The 20,597-nt window shown below is 40.9% G+C and overlaps 1 protein-coding gene across 1 annotated transcript; it reads left to right on the top strand.

Moving 5' to 3' along the window:
* Window positions 1-232: 232 nt before the first annotated feature.
* HTRA1 (HtrA serine peptidase 1) lies at window positions 233-17,755 on the top strand (the record flags this gene model as incomplete). Its single annotated transcript, XM_009579595.1, has 9 exons — window positions 233-332; window positions 477-498; window positions 663-845; window positions 10,957-11,151; window positions 11,849-11,881; window positions 13,190-13,304; window positions 13,429-13,486; window positions 14,359-14,454; window positions 17,033-17,755. Coding segments are annotated over 9 exons (971 nt in total), but the record flags the coding sequence as incomplete, so codon positions are not given.
* Between the last annotated feature and the right edge of the window lie 2,842 nt (window positions 17,756-20,597).

Below are 20,597 nucleotides of genomic sequence, written 5' to 3'. Positions count from 1 at the left end.
CGTGCACTTGAAACAAGAAGGTTTCATGGATCCGTTTGTCCTGATGATAGAGCGTGCTGCCGCTTCTGTGCAGAGAGGCAGAGGGGAAATCTGGGGGCAAGGGTTATGCTGCAGATGACTTTTAAGGAGGGGAAAGATATCCACTTGGAACTTCTTTTAATTCAGGTGTTTTGCAATGACCCTTCTCCTGTCACTTGAAGAGCTCATGACATGTTTTCTGTTTCTATTTCAGGCCAAGAACATCCTAATAGCTTGCGGCACAAATACAACTTTATTGCAGATGTGGTGGAGAAGATAGCTCCTGCTGTGGTTCACATTGAATTATTTCGCAAGTAAACAAGATGCCCGGTTTTGATTTTTGTATTCTTGAAAACAGCTGCCACTGTGCCAGGAATGTTGACTGATGCTATGTAATAGCAAAGTGGTTTTTGAGATTATAAATATTTGTCATGCTTAAGAATTAAAGATAATTTAAGACTCCTGGCAAAAAAAAAGAAAGTTAAACTAATGCATGTGCATTATCTTCTTAATGATAGTAAGTAACAGCAGATATCCTAAAGCATTAAAAAACACGGAACTCTTTTTGGCCGTGTATTATTTGGAATGATTTGTGATCTTTCAACTTTTTGCAGCGATAAATGTTTATTTCCCATGTCTTTTAGACTTCCTTATTCGGCGGTTCAGGGTTCATCGTCTCAGAAGATGGACTGATAGTGACAAACGCCCATGTCGTCACCAACAAAAACCGGGTGAAGGTGGAACTGAAGAATGGTGAAACATATGAAGCTAAAATTAAAGATGTTGATGAAAAAGCTGACATTGCACTAATTAAAATAGATTCTCAGGTGAGTCGTTAAAGCAAGATGCATTTTATCCCTCTTCAGGGTTCATCGTCTCAGAAGATGGACTGATAGTGACAAACGCCCATGTCGTCACCAACAAAAACCGGGTGAAGGTGGAACTGAAGAATGGTGAAACATATGAAGCTAAAATTAAAGATGTTGATGAAAAAGCTGACATTGCACTAATTAAAATAGATTCTCAGGTGAGTCGTTAAAGCAAGATGCATTTTATCCCTCTTAATTTAGTATCCTCCTTTCCAAAAGCTATTGCTAATTTTCATGTTTGAAGGAAAGGCTAGTAGTTTAGTGGTCTAAAATGGATTTATAGAGAATCTTTGAGCTAGGTGGATGCACATTTTTAAAAGTTTGTGGTTGGTAGTGGTTAATTTTATCACCTCTCAGTGTAGTGCAAGCAAGTACGTGGCACTTTTGTCTGCATCCTCAAAATAAGAAACAACATCGTTTACTGGCTGTTTTACGCACACATTGGCTAATCGAACTCTCTCCCTCTGAGAAGAAATGGGGGTTGTTCCCTTGTGGTTGGTAGAGGGACGTATCACTCTTTCTTGTCTGCCTCTACTGAAGTCACAAATTGCTTTTAGAAGATACATTTGTGCCTGTGAAGGGCTGTACCACACTGAGGTAGGCGTTAAAATGGAAAAATATCTCAGGAAGCATCTTTAACATGCACATTAAAGCCAGCTTGGAAAGATGCTCTTACACTGCAAGTGGTTTTCTGAACAAACAGGGATGCAATTTCCCATCCATAGTCTTCCTCCATGTCAAACATACAGCTGTCAGCGTTATTCTGCCTCCTGCAACAGCAGAAAAGCCGTCACGCGGTCCGGCACACGTCGACGTAGTGCAAGTGGAATATTGTGTCAAAATACTGTGTAATGTAGATGCAATTAGATGTATGTGATCGCTTGGGGTGCTGCTCGTGTTGGTTTCCCTTGTTTGGAGTGTTAGTTAATGACCTCCAAATTTAACGGGCAAGAATGTTTCATTTGAAACACATGACTCAAAAACATGTAGATCTTGCAGTGTTGTTTTAGTTCAGACCTATTCCCCAGCGAGGTCAAAAGTGTTTGTGCCAGAGTTCATGACTAAATCAGACGTCTAATGCAGAACTCTTGGATGACCCAAGATATGAAGTGCTCCTGCTGCTCCCTTGCCACCTTTGTCATTTAAGAGCTCTTTCTTTTTTCTTATTTAAAAGCTTCTTAACAGCAACGTGGCAAAAAACCTTCATAATACCAAGAATGTTTTTTTGCCATGTTGTTTTTTCCTCTGTTTTCCCAAGGTAACCTATTTACACATTTACCAATCGTTTATTTTCTCATTTTTATATTAAAATGAGCAAAAGCAGATCTGCAGTAACAAAGCAAAGGGGAAAGATCCCCAGGATGAGAACTGGCAGCATTAGGCTGAGTAGTATATGGCAGGGAGTGAAGGGCAGCTGGAAAAGTGATTTAAAATTGGAAGCACAACGTGGTGGGGAAAGTAGGTCAGAAAATGATGGTGAGAAGGAAAGGACTTAAAGCAATAGGAAGGTGAGCTTCAGAGAAGAGAGAAGCTGGGTGAGTCAAGGAGAGGAGACATTGACTTGGTGGGAGAGATTGTTTTGAGGACTTAAGAAGAGAGCCTAAAGAAATGGCTCCAAAATTTCCCTGGTAAGCTGCTTGCGGGAAGGGAGAACCTGGAAGACTGGAAGCAGCTTGGAATAAAGAGAATTCAGCCAGGTGAGTTGTCTGCAGTGAAAACCACTGCTAAACAGGACTGGAATGGCAATTCTAGTTATGACTTGCAAGATGGCAGATACTCTTCTTTTTTAAAAATTACTGCTGTGTAATTAAATGATAGTCATCGTCTTCTTCCATCGGTTTAATTTTTGAACGTAGTTGTGATCCTGTTTTGCAAATGGCACATCAGCGTTACAACCTGGTTCATTTATATATATATTTGCAAATTCTTTAAGGCAGGAACTTTTTCTGTCTTAGAGCTATCTAGAGCCAAATCAGCTACATTTTTCTTTTTGGGGGTGGAGAGGGGAGGAATTGATCCCTTAATATTCAGTTGTCTACGAGAAAAAGGGTTGGCTTTAATGAAACTTTGGGAAGTGTCTCAGTGCCGGGAGGCTGAGCTCTTGCAGAAGATGGTGAGCGGGCCCCCGCTGTCTTCCTCACGTGATGTCAGCTTAGCACATCCATCTGGGTAGCAGGACATCAAATTTCACGTCTCTGCTCTAAATTAGATAGAATATGGATATAAACTTGGGTCTGACGTATCCTTGGTAAGAGTCCTATCGGATGTACAATCCAGTAGCTTGTGTGTTGCTCCCCCCCTACCCTCTGCTTGTGCATCTCAGGATAATTTTGAGAAGACTTGGGGAAAACTTCTTGTATTGCTTGTTTTTTTTCTGGGATGAGAGACCAGTTTTCCAGCTAGCTCTAGTGACACGGCATTGGGAAATCCCAATCCATGGTGAGGCCTGAGGCACCTCTGTTTGCAGGATGGATGATGCTTTGCACTTGGAGAAGTAGAAACACAAAATTTTAGGTGTTCAGAAAAAGTTGAAATGGAAACGTGGTCAGCTGAGAAGTTGATTTTCAGACTGAACTTTCACGTGACACTCTATATATCCATTCAGGTTCGGTGTTTGAGCTTTCCGTTTTGTATTGAAATTCCTTGCAGTCATTCAGATTCGTCGAAGGCTTTTTAAAATCACAGAGGTAATAATTTTTTGGAAGTTGAAATGTATTTGATGACTAAAGCAGTCAATGTGACGGTACAAATAACCCTTTAAAAATCTGGATATAGCATGAAAACCATCCCTAACCATTTTTCTGAAGCAAGAGGTGAAGTTCTTCCTTTTGAATAAATTAATTGAAGGTGACCTCAAAGATGCAGAAATTTTTTTTTCTTCTGTTTTTCTGTGGCATGGTAAGGCAGGATCTGAAGGATGAAGAATGCCTCTGTGGTTAGGAACAGAGCTGGGCTTGAAGTACGAGTTGAGGCTGTCAGCTGGTATTCCTAAAACTGTTAAGATTTTGCAGCAGCCTGCGTGCTGTTTTTCTTTAAGCTGTGAACATCTGGCCAAAGACATTACTAGAGCTAATTTGGCTTTGCTGAGTGCAATAGGAAATGAAAGAGGGTGGTAAAATTTAGGCACCAGTAAGAATGAACCTTTTCCCTGATTAAATTCTTCTCCATGGAAAAACATATTGCAGTCAATGAGGAATAGAAATCTTGGAGTTGTTCTTCTAATCCTAATATATGCTTATTTTTACAGTCTATAAAAGAGAAAAACTATATTTCTTGTGTCCATAGTGAGACATAGCAGTTTGCTGAAGTGTTGAAAGTAGGAAGTAAGATTGGAGTCGTGCGGTAAATGCGAAGGCACTGTAACTATCCTTCCAAATGCAAACAGCTTTGAGGAGACAGCAATACTAGAAAGAGCCGGTTGCAGACAATTTGGATATGAACATGTGAAATTTATAAAACTTCCCTAGAAAAATTTGGACTTTGGCAGCACAGGCAGAGGCTGGTGAAAGAATCCATCCTGTGTGGCACGTGTGATACTGCAGCGAGCCTCAAACCCATCAAAAATATTGCACAACACTCCAAAGCTAGCAGATGCTTTTGAGCTGGCAAAGCTGGATTACGAAATTCATCTCAAGACAAATTACTACCTTGTTAAATGAGAACGTGTGATACGGCTGCTGAAAACTGAACGCCAGAAGGAGGAAAGAAAATTTTAGGGGTGGTTTATTGGGCAATGTCAGGGCTAAGGGAGGGTAGAATTATAAAAGAGCCCTGTGCCCTCACCCAAACCAAAGCTGGAAGCCAAAAGTAGCGGAAGGTGGAGGTGGCTTTTTACCTGGAGACCCCTTTCACCCCTGGAAATTGGACTCTGCCCTGCAGAAATTTATCTCTGTGGCAGGTGCCTGTGGTTTGGCAGCGAGTACAGAAGGGGGGAGCATGGTGAATGACTTTATTTTGAGGTGTATCTTCCCCCTACATGCTTAAAAACCAGCCATGAGGCACTTGCCACCGACTCTGGAATAGCACCTATGTCGTGGAAAACATGCCAGGGTTTGAAGATTTTTGTTCCTCAGTGTGACCAGTTACTGGCTTCTGTGTCCCAGGCAGGATTTGGCATCTAAGTGATGCAGCAGCAGTGGGTTTGTGACCGATCTCTAATTTGCGGTGGTATTTCAGCCCTTTTGCTTCAGGTTTTTCCTGTATTTTACTAATAACCACTTAGTTTGACACTTCTAAATCAACAAGACCTTCTGCCCTCATTCCTCCGGTGGTTTCGTGAGGCAATGCAGCGTCTGTATCTCTGTGGTCAGAGGGGATTTGCTTTTTTTCCCCCTGTGTGTACAAACTGGAGGAAGCAGGACAGCAAACTTTCCTGTTTGTGTATCAATATTTTAATAGCCTGCATTTTGAAAAACCAAACTGTTTGAATACCAGATGTAAGTGGCTTTTCTAAAATGCTATTTTCCTTTGAAATCTGTCGCTGAATATTACGTTGCTTCCTCTTCTGAGCCTGAGGAAGCCCACATATTGGTTCCAGAAGTCTCCAGGACCCATAGAAATGAAATAGCTTGTAAAAAGCTTGCATGTTAACTCCTGGTTACTCAGCAGTTTAGGCAGCAGTGGTTTCTTCAGCTCCTAGTAGCCCTCGCTGCGGGGACGATATGCCGGTCCAGCTCCCCGCACAGCAAAATGCTCACACACCTCCAGCGTGGGTATTTGATTTTATTTTAAGGGAGAACAGCAATACCTTGCCAGGTAATTGAAATCCTGGTGACATAGCAAAACAATGCTTCATCCTTTTTTCTTTTTTTTTTTCCTGCAAGCTTCCCATGCTCCATATTTAGATAAGGAGACTCAGTTTTGTTTTTCTAACTATAGATGAAATACTTTTGGAGGTTTGTAATGCATTCAGCTTGGGTTTTTCATTTTCTTTGGCGTTTTGTCAAGCAGTTTCTAGATTGTAGATGATACTCCACATTTTTATGTGCTCATGGCCTGTGTTTTTATTTTGCCATAACGTATTCTGAGAGTTAAATAGTTTCATTAATGAGAACAGAAATGCAATTCCCAGGGAAGTTACGTGCTTTGCCAGAGTTACGTACAGCTGAATTAGCGTACCATACAAGCATCTGTTTCTTTTCCACCTAAAAATAAAAAGCATGAAGGAAATCTGTCGCTATTTAAAACAAATTGAACTCTGAACGTTTGTCTCCTCTTCATCAGTTTATCGAACTACTTCCTGCAAATTCATGATCTTCCCTCCGCAAACGAAGGGGATTACAGAACAGAGAAGGGATTTGCTTGCTTTCTGTGCCAACGTAGAGACAGATTCACTTATTTCATGGATGAAAATGTTCTAACTGAAATACCTACTGGTTATGGTCGTCTGTCTCTTGTTTTTTATTCCTCTGTGGCACCGGCTGTGCCCGGTGGTGGTTACGTGCTCCCTCTTCTTTTAGTTTCAGAGCTGATTTGTCAAGGCTCCGCTTATTTTACCCGACTCGAACTACGTTGCTGATGTACATCAGGTGAACATCTGGCTCCTGGCCGATGATGCTGTTCTTCTGTACTTGTCCTAATCTCTCGTGCCACGATAGCTGCGTCTTATTGTTGGATGAAGCCGTTTCTTGTGGTGGTGTGCAGCTCTGCATTTCGTGGGAGTTATGTTTATCCAGGGTTTGAGTCAAATCCATATATAAAAATGTCTGAAGCCCTTTGGGATGAGAAAGGCTTAAAATATTAACACTGATTAATGGCTCCTTCTCTGGCTGGGTGTAAACAGTGAGTCATGTGCCACTTATGGTTTTGCATGTTTAGTCCTATTTCTGTGTACTTGCAGAATGCCTGCTTGCAGATTTGTTTTATTGAGTAAACACGGATCCCAGCAGAGCCCCGAGGCTTCATCAAATGAAAAACGGAGGGAAAGAAAAGACGTTATGTGTTGCCCAAGGTCATGCAGTGAGTCACTGGGAAAGCTGTTTAGGTGCTGGGTGTTTCTGGCTCCCCTGTTCATTGTGCTGCAAGGCATGCTCGTTTAACTGGGATTTTAATTAACTGTTGTGGCAAATCTATAGTTAACTGAAGAGAATCACGAGTTGTACCGGTAGTTATGTCATCCCGATGACCATCAGATGTTATGTAAAAATTGAAGAGTGCCCGATTATTAAGTAGAGTTATTAAGGGCCCTAGACCCAAGCTCTTAAACTTGGTTTACAATGACTGACGATTAACATGCTAGGCAAGAGCTTGCCGGTGGAAGGGTGTGAGGGCACAGGCAGGGTGTTCTGATACGATTCTAGATACAACCGCTGCTATAAGTGCCCTGCATTTCCAGCGCTCCTCTTGTGAGCTGCAGAAGGACATACTTCCCACTCGATCACTTGATGCCCAGGGATTTTGATTGCCTTTATACCGATTGCACTTCAAAACCACCTCTACAATTTAAATAAATACTTGGAGTTTTTTTGATAATGGAAAGTTTATTGCCCTGAATGTGGCAATGTTATTTTTAAGCTTTTTTAGAGAGAAAACCCAAAATTTAAAGCCGCCACAATGCATATATTCATCACAATCATTTCTTTATGGCATTTACTTGTAGAGGCACTGATAAGAGCATTTACATGCAGTGCAGTTAGGGCGCTCTGCACCACACTGCGAAATTATAAGGAATAGAGAACACGTTTTCCGAAGCTATGTTTCATAATATGTGAGGCGATTTTTGCAATTGATTTTTGTTCCTAGCAAAAGAAAAGGTTAGCCAAACTCTTTCCAGAAGGAGTGTTGAATCACACGGGTGACCCACAGCCAATCCATACAGCGTTAGACTTTGAACTGAAGCCTAGCTAGTATAGGCACAGGCTTGAAAACTCAGCACAATCAAAAGTAATTGTATTAGTCAGAGATTGTTCATGTATTTTCTTTCTGCTGCCAAATGCGATTTTGGCTTCGTGACTGTTTTTGTAACTCAGGAACATTGTATAAATCTTTAACTTTGTACACGACCAGTCTTTTTTTTTTTGCTGTTATTAATGAAAAAAAAAAAAATTTCTGTTTTCTTTTGCTTGTCTATATTTCATTTGCTGATAAATGTCCTCTTTCTCTGTAAAGTATCCGTTTTCAGTGCACTGGGATACAAACAAAAGCCACTTTTTGTGGTGGTGTTTGTTTTTTTTTTTTTAAATAAGGAAAAGCAGTGCCAAAAAGAGATGCACTTCTTGACCAACGACATCTTGAAAACACGTGCTACGTAAGCTTGATAGCATCTGGCGAGAGAATGAAGGGCCAGGGTGCTCCCTCCATCCAAACAATACCCATATGGGGCTGTTTGTGTTGCATATACTGCGTGCTTCCCAGCACAGCTAATCGTAGCTGCCTCTTCCCGCTGTACTGGAGAGGTCCCTTGGAGCCAGGGCTGTGGTTGGAGATTATGAGCTGCTGAGCAGTGTTGCGTTGGGACGTTGCTGCTTGTCTGCCGTGCTGCAAACACGACGGGGTAACTGGGTATCACTGTTGAATCCTTCTCAGAATTTAAACCACAGCCTTGGTTGGGTTTATCTATGGCTGTGGGACTGATAGGGACCACGGATAATTATTAATTAAATAATTATTATTTAATAGGGTATTGCTGGTTGTGAAGACTTTCCTCTGAAAGATCATTAGAAAGGGAAATGTTTTTCTCCTTACTGTGTCGCCTATTCTGTTGCTCTTCCAACTGATTCTCTTTAACAAGCCGTTGGTTAATTATTTTCTTGCTGTCTGGAGACTGAAAGATAAGTTTCCATCGAGCATCTTATCCTGTCTGGGATTTGGCAATGAGTTTTATTGAAACAATCTGTTCATCTGAGTAAAATTTTGCTGGTGGAATTGTAACAAAGTTGGATAAAGGATACACAGGACCGGGCTTGTTAAATATTAAAACCATAACTTCTGTATTTGCAGCAGCGCATAGTGATGACTGATGCCTTTATTCTTTACTTTCGGCTTTACAGACGTTCTGTATTTCCTAGGACATTTGAAGTAAAACTGTAGGTGAAAAATACAAAGTGATGGGCGTTTGGGTTGGTTTATATTAGTGGATTTTTGTCCCTAAGGGTGACTTATCAATACAGGCTTTCAAACTGCTGGTGACAAGAGACCCCTAAAGAGCTAGCTCTCAATTTCCAATTTAAACATGTAATATTTTCCCTTTTTGCCAAAATTTAGTCAAGATTCAGCTTCTATTAAATTCTGAAACAAAATTATCACTAACTTGGGAATCTGTACAAATAATCAGGGCATACTAAATATTACCTTGTTTCTTTGCTGCGTGAGCACACAGTATATACCTTTTGGATCCCATCAAGTATAGGTGCATAAATCTGTGTGCCTTGGAACAGTATGGGATGAAAAAGGCACCTTCCAGAAGTTTTCCGGAAGGAATGAGTTACGAGGAGGGGTATTAAGCTAATATGTACCTCCATTTTAGGTACACAGCTCAAGAATACCTTGAAGGTACCCTGGTTTTTAATAAAGTGACTATGTTACCTACTCCTTGGAACGGAGAGGTAAACTCCTTGGTTTAAGTTAATCTCTAGGTGGGGCTTCCACTGCATCTAGAATCACTGTTTTGAAAGTTTATACTAATGCCTTTTTCCTTTTGGGCATGGGTTTGTTGAGCAAAGGGAAGAATTTTGAAGTGGGGTGAGCCTGGAGGAAAGCTACGTTAAAGTTAGGTTTGCCAAGCAAAAGATACATCCCTTCAGACTTCTTCTGTTTTGATTTCGGGTTCAGTAACCTCCTAATCCTCCAAATGCTTAAGTGGAAATCTGAAATTATACATGTCCAGGTCCATTGATGCTAATAGAAATAGTCTAGTGATGTGATTAAATATGTAGTTAAATACCTGGGGAAGGTCAGGATCATTTGGACAACAGATTAAACATAAAAGGAGTAAAAACCGTGTAACGTCACTGACAGGGTAAAGACTGATTTTTTTAAAAATGCAAAGCAAAGGAGCAGTGGAGCTCAATGTGTATTTTACAGGCAGGTGATAAATAAAGGCAAAGTATTTATTTGAAATATGATCTGTTTCAGAACACCTTCTTAATTACTTGGTGAGTAGGAGGCCTTAAGAACTTCCCAGCTGTTTTCTGATTGCTGCGGGGGGGTGTTATTGGTCCAGTTTGAATCATCTGTTATCCAGCCAGTTGGGTTCCTGTGCAGATACTGTCTTGGAGAAACCATACTCAGTTCCCTTGATCCATTGCGTTGGCAAGGGTGTGTGGATCCAACCTTCCCTCCCTTTTTTTTTTTTAATTGCTGTAAATTGCAGTGATGTCTATTGATGGTGGATTTTAAGAATGTTTTGTGTCTTAGTGGGAATGTCTTCAATAACATGATAGTTAATATGTTTAGAGATAAGATCTTGAAAGGAAAATATAATGGTATCCCCTACTGTCGTAACAGAAAAATCCCATAAAGTCTTTAAATCCTAACATCTTCAGAAGAAGACATCGGTGTATGTAGGAGGGAATATAATTATTTAGAAGAGATACTCCATTGACAGATGAAACATTAGCTGGTGTCTCATGAGATTATCAAATGCTTTTAACTATACATATGCATGTTTGATACACTTCGTCTGTGGCTTTCATGACTCTTCAGTGTTCACTCTTAAACAATACATTATTTTTACTTCAGCAGCTGTTGGCTAATTATTTCAAGAAGCTGTTGGAAACAACTCATTCCTACTATCATCAGATGTTTGCTTTGTACAGCAGAGCATAGATATTCCTTTGGTCTTTTAATTGTTTTTGATTTAATGGGTACCTGTTGTGGAAAAAGTACTCCTACAGTCTAAAGAGCCCGCTCTTTAGAGCAGACGTTCATTCAGATGTTTCTGTACAGAGCCACATGAAATATTCAAAGAAAACAGAGCGAGCAAAATCCCCGAGACATAAAAGCCTCTCTTTTTTCCTCTGCTCCATTAATGTATTCATGTTTCTGTAGAATTTGCTCTAGCAGTGTAGTAGTGTCTTAACAACACTTGAAAATTCTTTTTTTTTAAATTTTATTTTATTTTTATTTGTAGGGTAAATTGCCAGTTCTTCTGCTTGGTCAGTCTGCAGACTTGAGGCCAGGAGAATTTGTGGTTGCGATTGGAAGTCCATTTTCTCTTCAAAACACGGTGACTACAGGGATCGTTAGTACCACTCAGCGTGGAGGGAAGGAGCTGGGGCTCCGCAACTCCGATATGGACTATATTCAGACCGATGCCATCATCAACGTATGTTCTGCTCTGAGCCTCGTCTCCTTCAGCTCTTAAATTTCTTCAATAGTTGCTTTGAAAATTTCGCTAGTGATATAGTTCTTGAGAACAGTGAGCGCAGTTGGCTTTTCTTTCATCCATGTAAATATGGACATCTGCGCTTGATTGTTATTTAAAAATCCCCCAAGGAACCACACCAAGTACAATATCTGCCTTCACTTCAAAATCCTTACAAATTACAAGGGAGGAGGCAATATTCTCTGGCAAATAAGTATTTTTTTCAAAATCCATCATGTTTTCTAAAAAAGAAGCCAAGCTTAGTTTAAGGGTTCAAGTTTGTTTCTGCATTAAGGCAAAACAATAGTTTTTGTACTTCTACTGTTGGCCTTGTAAGAAATCTTCACTAACAGCTCCCAGAGCTGTCCTAAAATCTTCTAAGTTGCTAGTGTGGTACTGTTAAAACAAAAGAAAAACCTTGGCTTTCTTAACTTGCTCTGGCAAGAGAAGAAGGACTAAGTGTTTGCAAAGCTCAGCTAAAAGGGGTGATGTTAAGTGTAGTTAATGGGTTTGGATGTTAAGACTGTTCTATTGCACATATTTAATAGACAATGAAAAAATTACTACAGAAATATTTCAGAAATTTCTTTTATGTTTTGCTTGCCATGAATTAAGAGGTAGATATTAAAACATGTTCTTGCCATATGTTTATTTTCAGTATGGAAACTCCGGAGGACCCCTAGTAAACCTGGTAAGAGTTTCTTTAAGTTTGTTTGCTTAGTGTTAAGCTTTTTAATTTTTCCTTTTTAGTTTAAAAACAAAACCAAAAAACCCCACCCACCCAAACAAACAAACAAACAAAATCCCACACCAGAAATGTGGTTCAGAGCATTCGATATCTGGCTGACTACACAAAATTCACATGGTTCTTACTAATCACTTGTCTGTGTTTATGTTGGCAAATTACAAGATACGCTTGGATTTCAATATTTGAGGTGTTTACGGTTTGCATAGTTTCGAGCAAGTGTAATGCCTAATTTTTTTTGCCCATGCCTTGCAAAAAGTAAAAAGCACATTTTAAAGTTGAGGGGTTTGCCCTCACTGTATACCATGCAGCCGGCAATATTTTTTTTTTGCATACTTAATGGTTCAAAAACGTATCTACCCCTTTATTTTGAATCACACTGAGGGGGGTTGAAAAACCCGCGTATTTATCAGGACATTAGGGTTTATTTGCCGATACTGTAGAACGTAGTCAGAGCTGACCTTGCAGCAACTGTGGAGGAGCCCAAGAGAGAACAAACGAAGCAGGTTGCGAAACCCAACTGCTGTGTGAGAGTTCCCCGGGGGGCACGGGGGGTCGAAGCGGGGGGAGGCAGTGGTCCTCAATGAGGGGACGGCACAGGTTGGAAGAAAGAGCTAGTCAGAGTTTCTGCCTTGGAGATTTGGCAATTTTTTTCTTTTCACCCGACTCTCAGTACAATTTCAGCACCAGTAATTTCCATTTAAAAAATAGTAGTTGGGTAGTTTTTGTCTGGGATAGATCAGGGAAGGAAGCTGCTGAGATTTCAGAAGTGTTCGAATCATCAGGTGTCAGCAGAGATGTTTAATCTGAAATTCTCCCGTGGAGTCCCATTACCAGGAAGAGCTTTTGATTGTTGGTGAACTGTCGTTTTTCTTTATATTGTATTTCTTTATATTATTATGCGATATTTGCTCAGCACCTTGCCTGCCAGTCGCGAGGTGCCTGCTGAGATAAACAGACCCAAATTGGCTGTAGAATGTGCTGCTGGTCTGCTGCAAGCTGGAGAGCTGCCCAATTCTGAGCTCTCTTCTGCCAGTGGCAATATGAATATCGACATTGCTTTTCCAAAATTGTAGAAGAATTTTTTATCAATAGATGATTCAGAGAAATTGGACTTAAAGAAACCATTTAGAAAATTGAAAACCAACTATGGAACGTGTTGTATGAATTTGTCTTTGTGATTGCCTGGAAGAAATCATCCATTTCTCTTCAAGACATTTCACATTTGCTAATAACAATTTCTTATTTCTCCAGGATGGTGAAGTTATAGGAATTAACACATTAAAAGTTACAGCAGGGATCTCATTTGCTATCCCATCGGATAAAATCAAAAAGTTCCTAACTGAATCCCATGACAGACAAGCTAAAGGTACTGTACTTCACTGCTTTGAAAGAGAAAAACATGAAAATAGTAATAAAACAGAAAGTCAGCAGCCGTTGAGGCTCTTTTTTTGATAAGAGCAGTTGATCAAGACCTGTTTTCCTTTTCATAGGAAAAGCTATAACCAAAAAGAAATACATTGGCATTCGAATGATGTCTCTAACTCCTAGGTAAGTAAAAGTGGTGGTTCCTCACCGTTCCGAAGTGTGGTCACTGCATGCATTTGGATCAAGCTCACAATCTGCAGAAACAACCAGGAGTTTGAACCAGCAGCGTCTGCCTCCGTAGCTGCTGGTGACAACTCGCAGCTGGTTTTTGCTGCCTTTTTCTCTGCATCTGCTGCATGGTTGAACTCTCCTGTAGATTCTATAAGCTAATTTTTAAACAACTCCCTGGCTTTTTCTTTTCCTTAATGCTTCAGAAGAGAATAGTTGGCATCATTAGTTTGTCCTGGGGCTCTATTAGTGTTGTTACCACTGTCCTGTGCTGTCGTGAGGGTCGAGGAGAAAACCGGACAGTGTGTTTTCAAGAATTACGGCAGCTACATGCATATTTCCATTTATATAAAATTATTTTCATTAAACAATTCACTTAATGTAAAATGAAGCTTTTGTGTGGACCTGCCTATTCATACTCAAACCAGAAAAGGCTCATGAGCAGGTGACGCTACGTCCTGTAGAAGCAACTAGAAGCTTTTACACGTGCAGGTGCAGGATCAGAGGTATAACAAAGCATTGGAAATTGAAGAGGTTTTTTTAGGTGTTCAGGATCTTCTAGTTCTAAAATAACGACCAAGTTTTGAAATGTTTTAACTCAGATCCTCTGTATCTATTGAAATGATTGTCTTTACCAGAAATAGGCATTAAGTATAATAATTCTTGAAAGACTTTTAAGGGTTAAAACGAATTGTGAAGTGTCACGTCAACATGTGTAAAATACTTCAGCTAGTGAATATAAAGTGAGTTAACTAAGTAAAAATGCGTGATTTTTTTTTTTTCCCATCTCGTCAAAATATTTTTGTTGCTGTTTCTTCGTTTTCCAGCAAAGCTAGAGAGCTGAAGGATCGCCATAAAGACTTTCCTGATGTTGTCTCTGGGGCCTATGTTATTGAAGTAATTCCAGAAACACCAGCTGAAGCGTAAGTTGAACTACTTTTTTCTCAAAACCACTGCCACTGACTTAAGGGGGTAATGATGGAGAATGTTCCCTGCTTAACTGGCTGTCTTGATTATGCTAAATTAACAAAATTACAACCATCTGATAGCTATTAGGTTGTCTGCTGGAAATCGGTTTGTGGTTTCAGTCCAGTCCCCGATGGGCAATATTGCGAACGTATCAGGGTATTGCAGCGAAGCCCTGTCGGCGTTCCCGGCCAAAAGGGCAAGGATTCAGTGGGTGTGAAAACTCAATTTTCATTTTTCTCAGTGGCTGCTTCCAAGACATCTGTTGTACCGATGCCAGCACTGAATAAAGACGTTTGCTTGCGCACGCTCCCCACGGCCCTGCTGGTCACTCCTCTAGGAGAGCGAGGGAGAAGCTTTGCTTCTGCCTTGTGAAGATGTGTCCATCTCAGCCCAAGCCACCTCAGTGTTGGGCAAACCCACCAGCTCTCCCGGCGTGCCTCCGTCGGGGGTGAAATCCTCTCTTGGCACGAGATATTCTTCCACGTGAGAGCTTTGTCAGGAGTCGCGTTACTGGGAAGAGCTTTTGGTTTTGTCCAACTGGTCTTTTTCTTCGTATTATTCAGTATTTGCTCAGAACCTCACTTGCTGGTTGGTACCACACTTCACGAGATGCCTGGCTGAAGTACGGCATCTGGTCTGTGGTCACCGGCACTGGTCTGGCTGGCTCTTGCTGGAGACACTTTCCCTTCAGAGTTTGGTTAATACAACACCGCGTAGTAATCCAGGGTAGAAAATAGGAAACTTTATTCATTTTCTGAAACTAGAGATCATTTAAGAGAAGAGTAAATCTTTGTGGCAAGAAACGCGTAAGTAGCACCGGAGAGATGTAGGCAGAAAGCTGCTTGGAGCAGGCATGTTATTTCTTACGGAGACTGCGAGGATGGTTGGATGGTATCTTTTTGTTACAGTTTTGATGCCACTGTAAGACGTAAAGTGTTAGCTGTCTGGCTTGCTTTCTAAATTATTGCTGCTTTGTGTAGATAATTCTTGTTGGCAGTGCTGTTCATGCAGAATACGGGTATATGTCTGTAATGTGAAATTAAAGTACAGTTAGCGTAGGAATAATGTGGCTGCTCCATTGTGGCACTGAACTCACTGCCTTGACATGCAGGTCCAATCTGAAGGTGCAGGAGAATCGTTACAGGAGTACGGATCATAGTTAGCAGAGGGTGGGAGAAGGACATTAGAGAGGTAGAAGAAATGTGAGGCAATGTAGTCCCGTAACTTGAAGGCAAACTCAAATCAGGACGTTTCACCCGAAGGCTGGCCTGGCAATTAAAATGCAGCCCATGTTTGCTCGGTCTCCCCCGCTCCTAGTCCCCTTGCCTATGGATTTCGCCATTCTGCTGATCTCCTCTCCGAGGCGCGTTGCGTAGACATGCTGCGTAGGGGATCAGAGCAGTTCTGCAGCGACCTGTCCTGGGTATGAGTCGAGAGGAGAGGCTGCATGAGAGACCAAGATAATCCAGAATGGTTTATCCCATGAAAACGTTTTAAGCCATGCCTTCGATAGGCAACCAGATTTGTTGCAAACGTTGGCCAAGGCATCCTGCTTGCAGGAGACGCTCATGTAAGGCGTTTTCTGCGGGCGGAAGAGGCCGATGACTGCTCTGTGGTTTTGTGAAGAAGGATTATGCTGAAGGGCTGAATCATGTCTGATCTGGTTACTTGGTTAATATTTCCATAACTTGGAGCCAGATCGTTGTGCAAGACCGGGCAAGACATTGTGGTCGATGGTATCCCTCACCACCCCGTTTCTCGGTCCCGGCAGCAGTCTCAGCCAGCTGGGGGAGAGACCCGCGGCCCCGGGCAGGGCAGCCTTGCGGTGCCGGCTCCGGTTCTGCCCCGTCTTGCTTTGAGTCGGGAAGGTTTTGTTTTCAGTTTGCATGTGGTGCTGAGGTCAGGAGAAGGGATCCTGGGGGCTACGGGCAGGCGGGCAAGGGGAAGGACACGCAAGCATTTCTGGTGACTGGGCTAGATCGCTGCCTGTGTTATTCTGCTTAAGTTTAAAACACGAAGGTAAGGTGAAGTGGCTGTCAATAAGCTATGCATGGAGAACAGCACAGATCCGGGACTGAAATTCCTCATGTGTTAACACACAGTGCCACTCAGATTGCTTTGCTATGTATACATGAATATAAGCTTGGAAAATTTCCCCTCTAAAATGAGTGCCTTGTTGCAATTATTTTAAAAGAAAAATATGCCTCTGTCTCTTCTAAGAAATCGACATCTAGAATCCTTATTGCAGAATTACTGCACTACTTTATTTGCAATAGTGAATTCCTTTGAAGGTAGTGAAATATGGGATTCATCAAACTCGTACCTCCATCCGCTTTCTGAGGTTTCTCCATTGTATTGTAATCTTCACTGCTTCATAAATTCTGATTGCTTTTTGCACGCCTGCTGTGTCTCTGTGCAACTGCCGTTGGGTGGGAAATAGGAAAAATCCAGCAATCTTTTTTTTTTCTAAACAATATTGTAAAGACGACAAAATGGCAATTATAATAATACGTTGCTGCTTTGTATTTTCAGTGGTGGCCTGAAGGACAACGATGTGATTATAAGCATCAATGGACAGTCGATAAGTTCAGCCAGTGATGTCAGTGACATTATTAAAAAGGACAGTACGTTGAACATGGTTGTACGCAGGGGCAACGAAGATGTTATGTTAACAGTAGTTCCTGAAGAAATCGATCCCTAACCAGAAACATGAGCTGGATTTCATGTTTTCTTTTAACAGCATTGGACTGCTTATATTCTCTCTGTGCTGGTACAGGAAACGTTAGACTTCTGACCAACATTCTGCTTGTTCAGTGGATTAGTATTGGCCAACAGAGTAACTTCTAATAGGTTTAAGGTACAAAATCAGTGTAATTTCACATACTCCAGATGATAATTTTTTTCCTTCTGTATTATGTATGCAATGTATTCTTTACAGGCTGTTACATTCCCCGCTTAACAAATCGACGTTTGCTTCCCTGTGTTGAATAGATTTACCATTATTTCCGCTAAGATTTACACAAAACCCACGCACACAATGTGTGTTGTGGTATTCAGGTATTTATAGGTTAGCTGTGTTTTAACTGGAAATACCATTGTAAAGGAGTAGTTGGTTTAAAAGAAAACACAATTGGGGAAAAAAAGTTTGGTTTATAAACACAAAGAAATCCCAACCAAAATAACCTTTTGAGGATCCCATGCAGGACTTTAATACTATGATATTTTTCCTAGTGTTATTAAAAGAATTCAACAGAACTTCTTCTTGTGAGTGATTCATTTTACTACTTCTTGTGGGGTGTTTTTCTTTGAACAGCACATCTGCCTGGAAGGATGTCCTGATGGTCTCCTCTTTATCATCGGAAACCGAAGCACTTATTTTTCAGTATGTGCTTGTATTTGCGCTCTTGTGCATCTGCTTTTCTTAGCATGGGTGGCTCAAATTTGTCATATTAGCTATCGCAGATTGCCTGTCTTTCAGATGTTAATACATTTTCCTTATTGTTTTAATTACAACTTTACCAATGCCTGAAATCTGTTTGCCCACTATAGAAATTGTCATATTGTGGATGACAGATCCTATATCATTCTAGTTCAGATATTAGGATGTTTGTAACTGTTGTAGATCTGGCCTCAAGTTCTTTCAAACAGGCTGTTTTAGTCACAATCTTGAGTGCTGGTGTGGGTGTGGTAGGACCTGGTTTTGACTAGGATATCGGGCATTCCTCTAACATAGAGACTAGTCTTTATACATGTATTTATGGATGCCCTTGAAGCTTGGGTAGTGAATGGGATTGTCTTACTGTGAAGGAGAACAATCAACCAAATTTAATTACAGTGTAATTGCTCGTTGGGTAAACAATAGGCTAAGCAGCTTTTCTTTTCCTCTGTTGAAATATGTATCTCAGACAATAAATCCGAGGGCTATAGACAAGTTTTGGCAACTGTCATTCCTAAACATGCTCTTCTTTTGGAAAATGCTTCTTAGCAAAACTCTTCAACCGGGTAGCTGGCAGTTCATGATTTTTTAAAGAAAGGGCTGTATTCCACACAATTACAGCAAGAAATCCTCTAGACACGGATCCCTGACCGTGCTCCTTCTCCCACCAGCTGCATTTCAGCTGTTTCAGCCAGCTTGTCCCAGTTTGGGGAGCCTCTGTAAATCCCCAAGCGCCAGTGCCTGCCCTTACTCACCTGGAATCACTATAAATTTACACAGTCATACAATGTATTGACACTTGACATGACTGAACACCTCATTCTGATTTACTTGTTCCGTCACTGCAGTAAATCACATCTGAAAATCTGCCAAGATATTATGGTGCCAAGCGCTGAAGGCCTACAATACTTTCTAGCATGAAAGATGCAAAGTAGAACGATCTTGCGGAGTTGCTTTGTAGTATATTTGCACTGCAAGTTCATCATACCAATGTTGGTTAATGTTTCAGCTTCCTGTTGAAGTGGTATTGGATTTTGCAGACCATCCATGCCCTGTGGAGTGCATGGTGTGGCGACATACAGCTCTTGGCAAAAATGAATTAAAAAATCCCACCTACCTTTTCCGCTTCTGCACCTAACCCAGCTAGCAAAAATAAAGCTAAATTCCCGAAGCCAGGAAATTGTGTTTAAAACAGAAGTTATTTTTCATCTGCCTTTTTATTCCCAAACAAGTAATTGCACAATTTACAGAGCTGGTTGATTCTCTTTGTTCCTGGTGTTTGTTGTTGTGGTCTCTTAATATGCAAAACCACTAATTTTTTTTTTTTTTTGGTTTCTAGCTAGCCACGTTGGGCTTACTGACGAAGTCCCTAGCACAGCACATCTTTATGCCTGTGCTTTACATAGATACTGCTGTGAGGCATAAATGCTGCAGGACAACGGCTCGGGTTTGCGTGCGCAGTAGGAAAGAGGCAAATGAACTTGACTGCTGTAAAGTCTCTTTCGCCACTGGGATTAGTGAAATATTTGACCAGCTTTCTAGGCTGTGTAGTCAAGGCCCGTAGCTCCATCTAGTGGGATGTGAGATGGTCTCTTATTGCAGCCAGTCCTTTTCCATCATAGATTTGAAAGTGGTTTTCTGATTTACCTTTTTTTTTAATTTATAATTGATTTCTTTGCATCAGACATCCAGAACCACATACATATCCTGAAAAATGTTTAGAATTTACTCTTCTAAGTATCCAACCATGTTTGCAGCTGCCCAGATGGTTTCTTACAATCAAAAGTGTCTCTAAATGAAGTATTTAAAATAAGATTACTGATAAGCAGAGACACAGAGTTTGTCTTTAATACAATTAATGAGCATATATTTTTGATGTATTACTGGGTTGTAGATTTGAAACGGTTTTTATTCTTTGTTGCTTCAATGCACAGTTCTTTCCAAAGTGCAATTGAAAATACTTTGTACAGAATAGCTTTGGCACAGTTTGTATAACTATCAGTTTCCTGGAAATTTTAGCAAGTGTTGGACGCTACATCAGGGGAATTGGACATTCTGGCTTGATTTTCGGTATTTTGGAATGTCTGAAATGGAAACTGGAGTTGCTGCATATGTGATGCCAAGTAGATGGCTACGTGTGGCTACCCTCAGAGGTAGTTTTGAAAAGCTAGTTCACTTATTCCATGAGGGAAATGTCTTGAGCTGTAAAAGAAATGATCATGACTAACAATTGTCTGGTTTCTGTGGCTTGTGTGCCAAGCAGCAAAGTCCTGTGGTTTCAATACCAGAGGACTTTTTTTTCTTCCCCAGCCCCCCATCCCTCCCCATAACTATTTTGTATTTATGTTTAGGAAGCTGAGGACGTTTTTAAAACTACATCTTTCCAAATTACAGTGAGAGACACATCTAGTAGGGCATTAGATTATACACATGTTCTTATTGTATATCAGAAAAATACTGTAGAGGTGATTAAAACTGTAGTTGCAAATATCCAGGAGAAATAGTGGTGATGAAGAAGTTAGCAGTCACCAATCCAGAGCAGTGAATGACGAGCGCCACTGAGTATTTATTTGCATGCGATGGTAGGTCACTGCAGGAGTCCTTTTCATCCTTAGAGTGATAATAAAGAAATGTTCATTGGGGGTGACAGGGATCTCCTTG

Source organism: Fulmarus glacialis, unplaced genomic scaffold (assembly GCF_000690835.1).
Source record: "Fulmarus glacialis isolate BGI_N327 unplaced genomic scaffold, ASM69083v1 scaffold2136, whole genome shotgun sequence".
Taxonomy (NCBI): Eukaryota; Metazoa; Chordata; class Aves; order Procellariiformes; family Procellariidae; genus Fulmarus; species Fulmarus glacialis.
The sequence above is the reverse complement of the archived record's forward strand: the minus strand, read 5'-3'. Positions and strand labels throughout refer to the sequence as shown.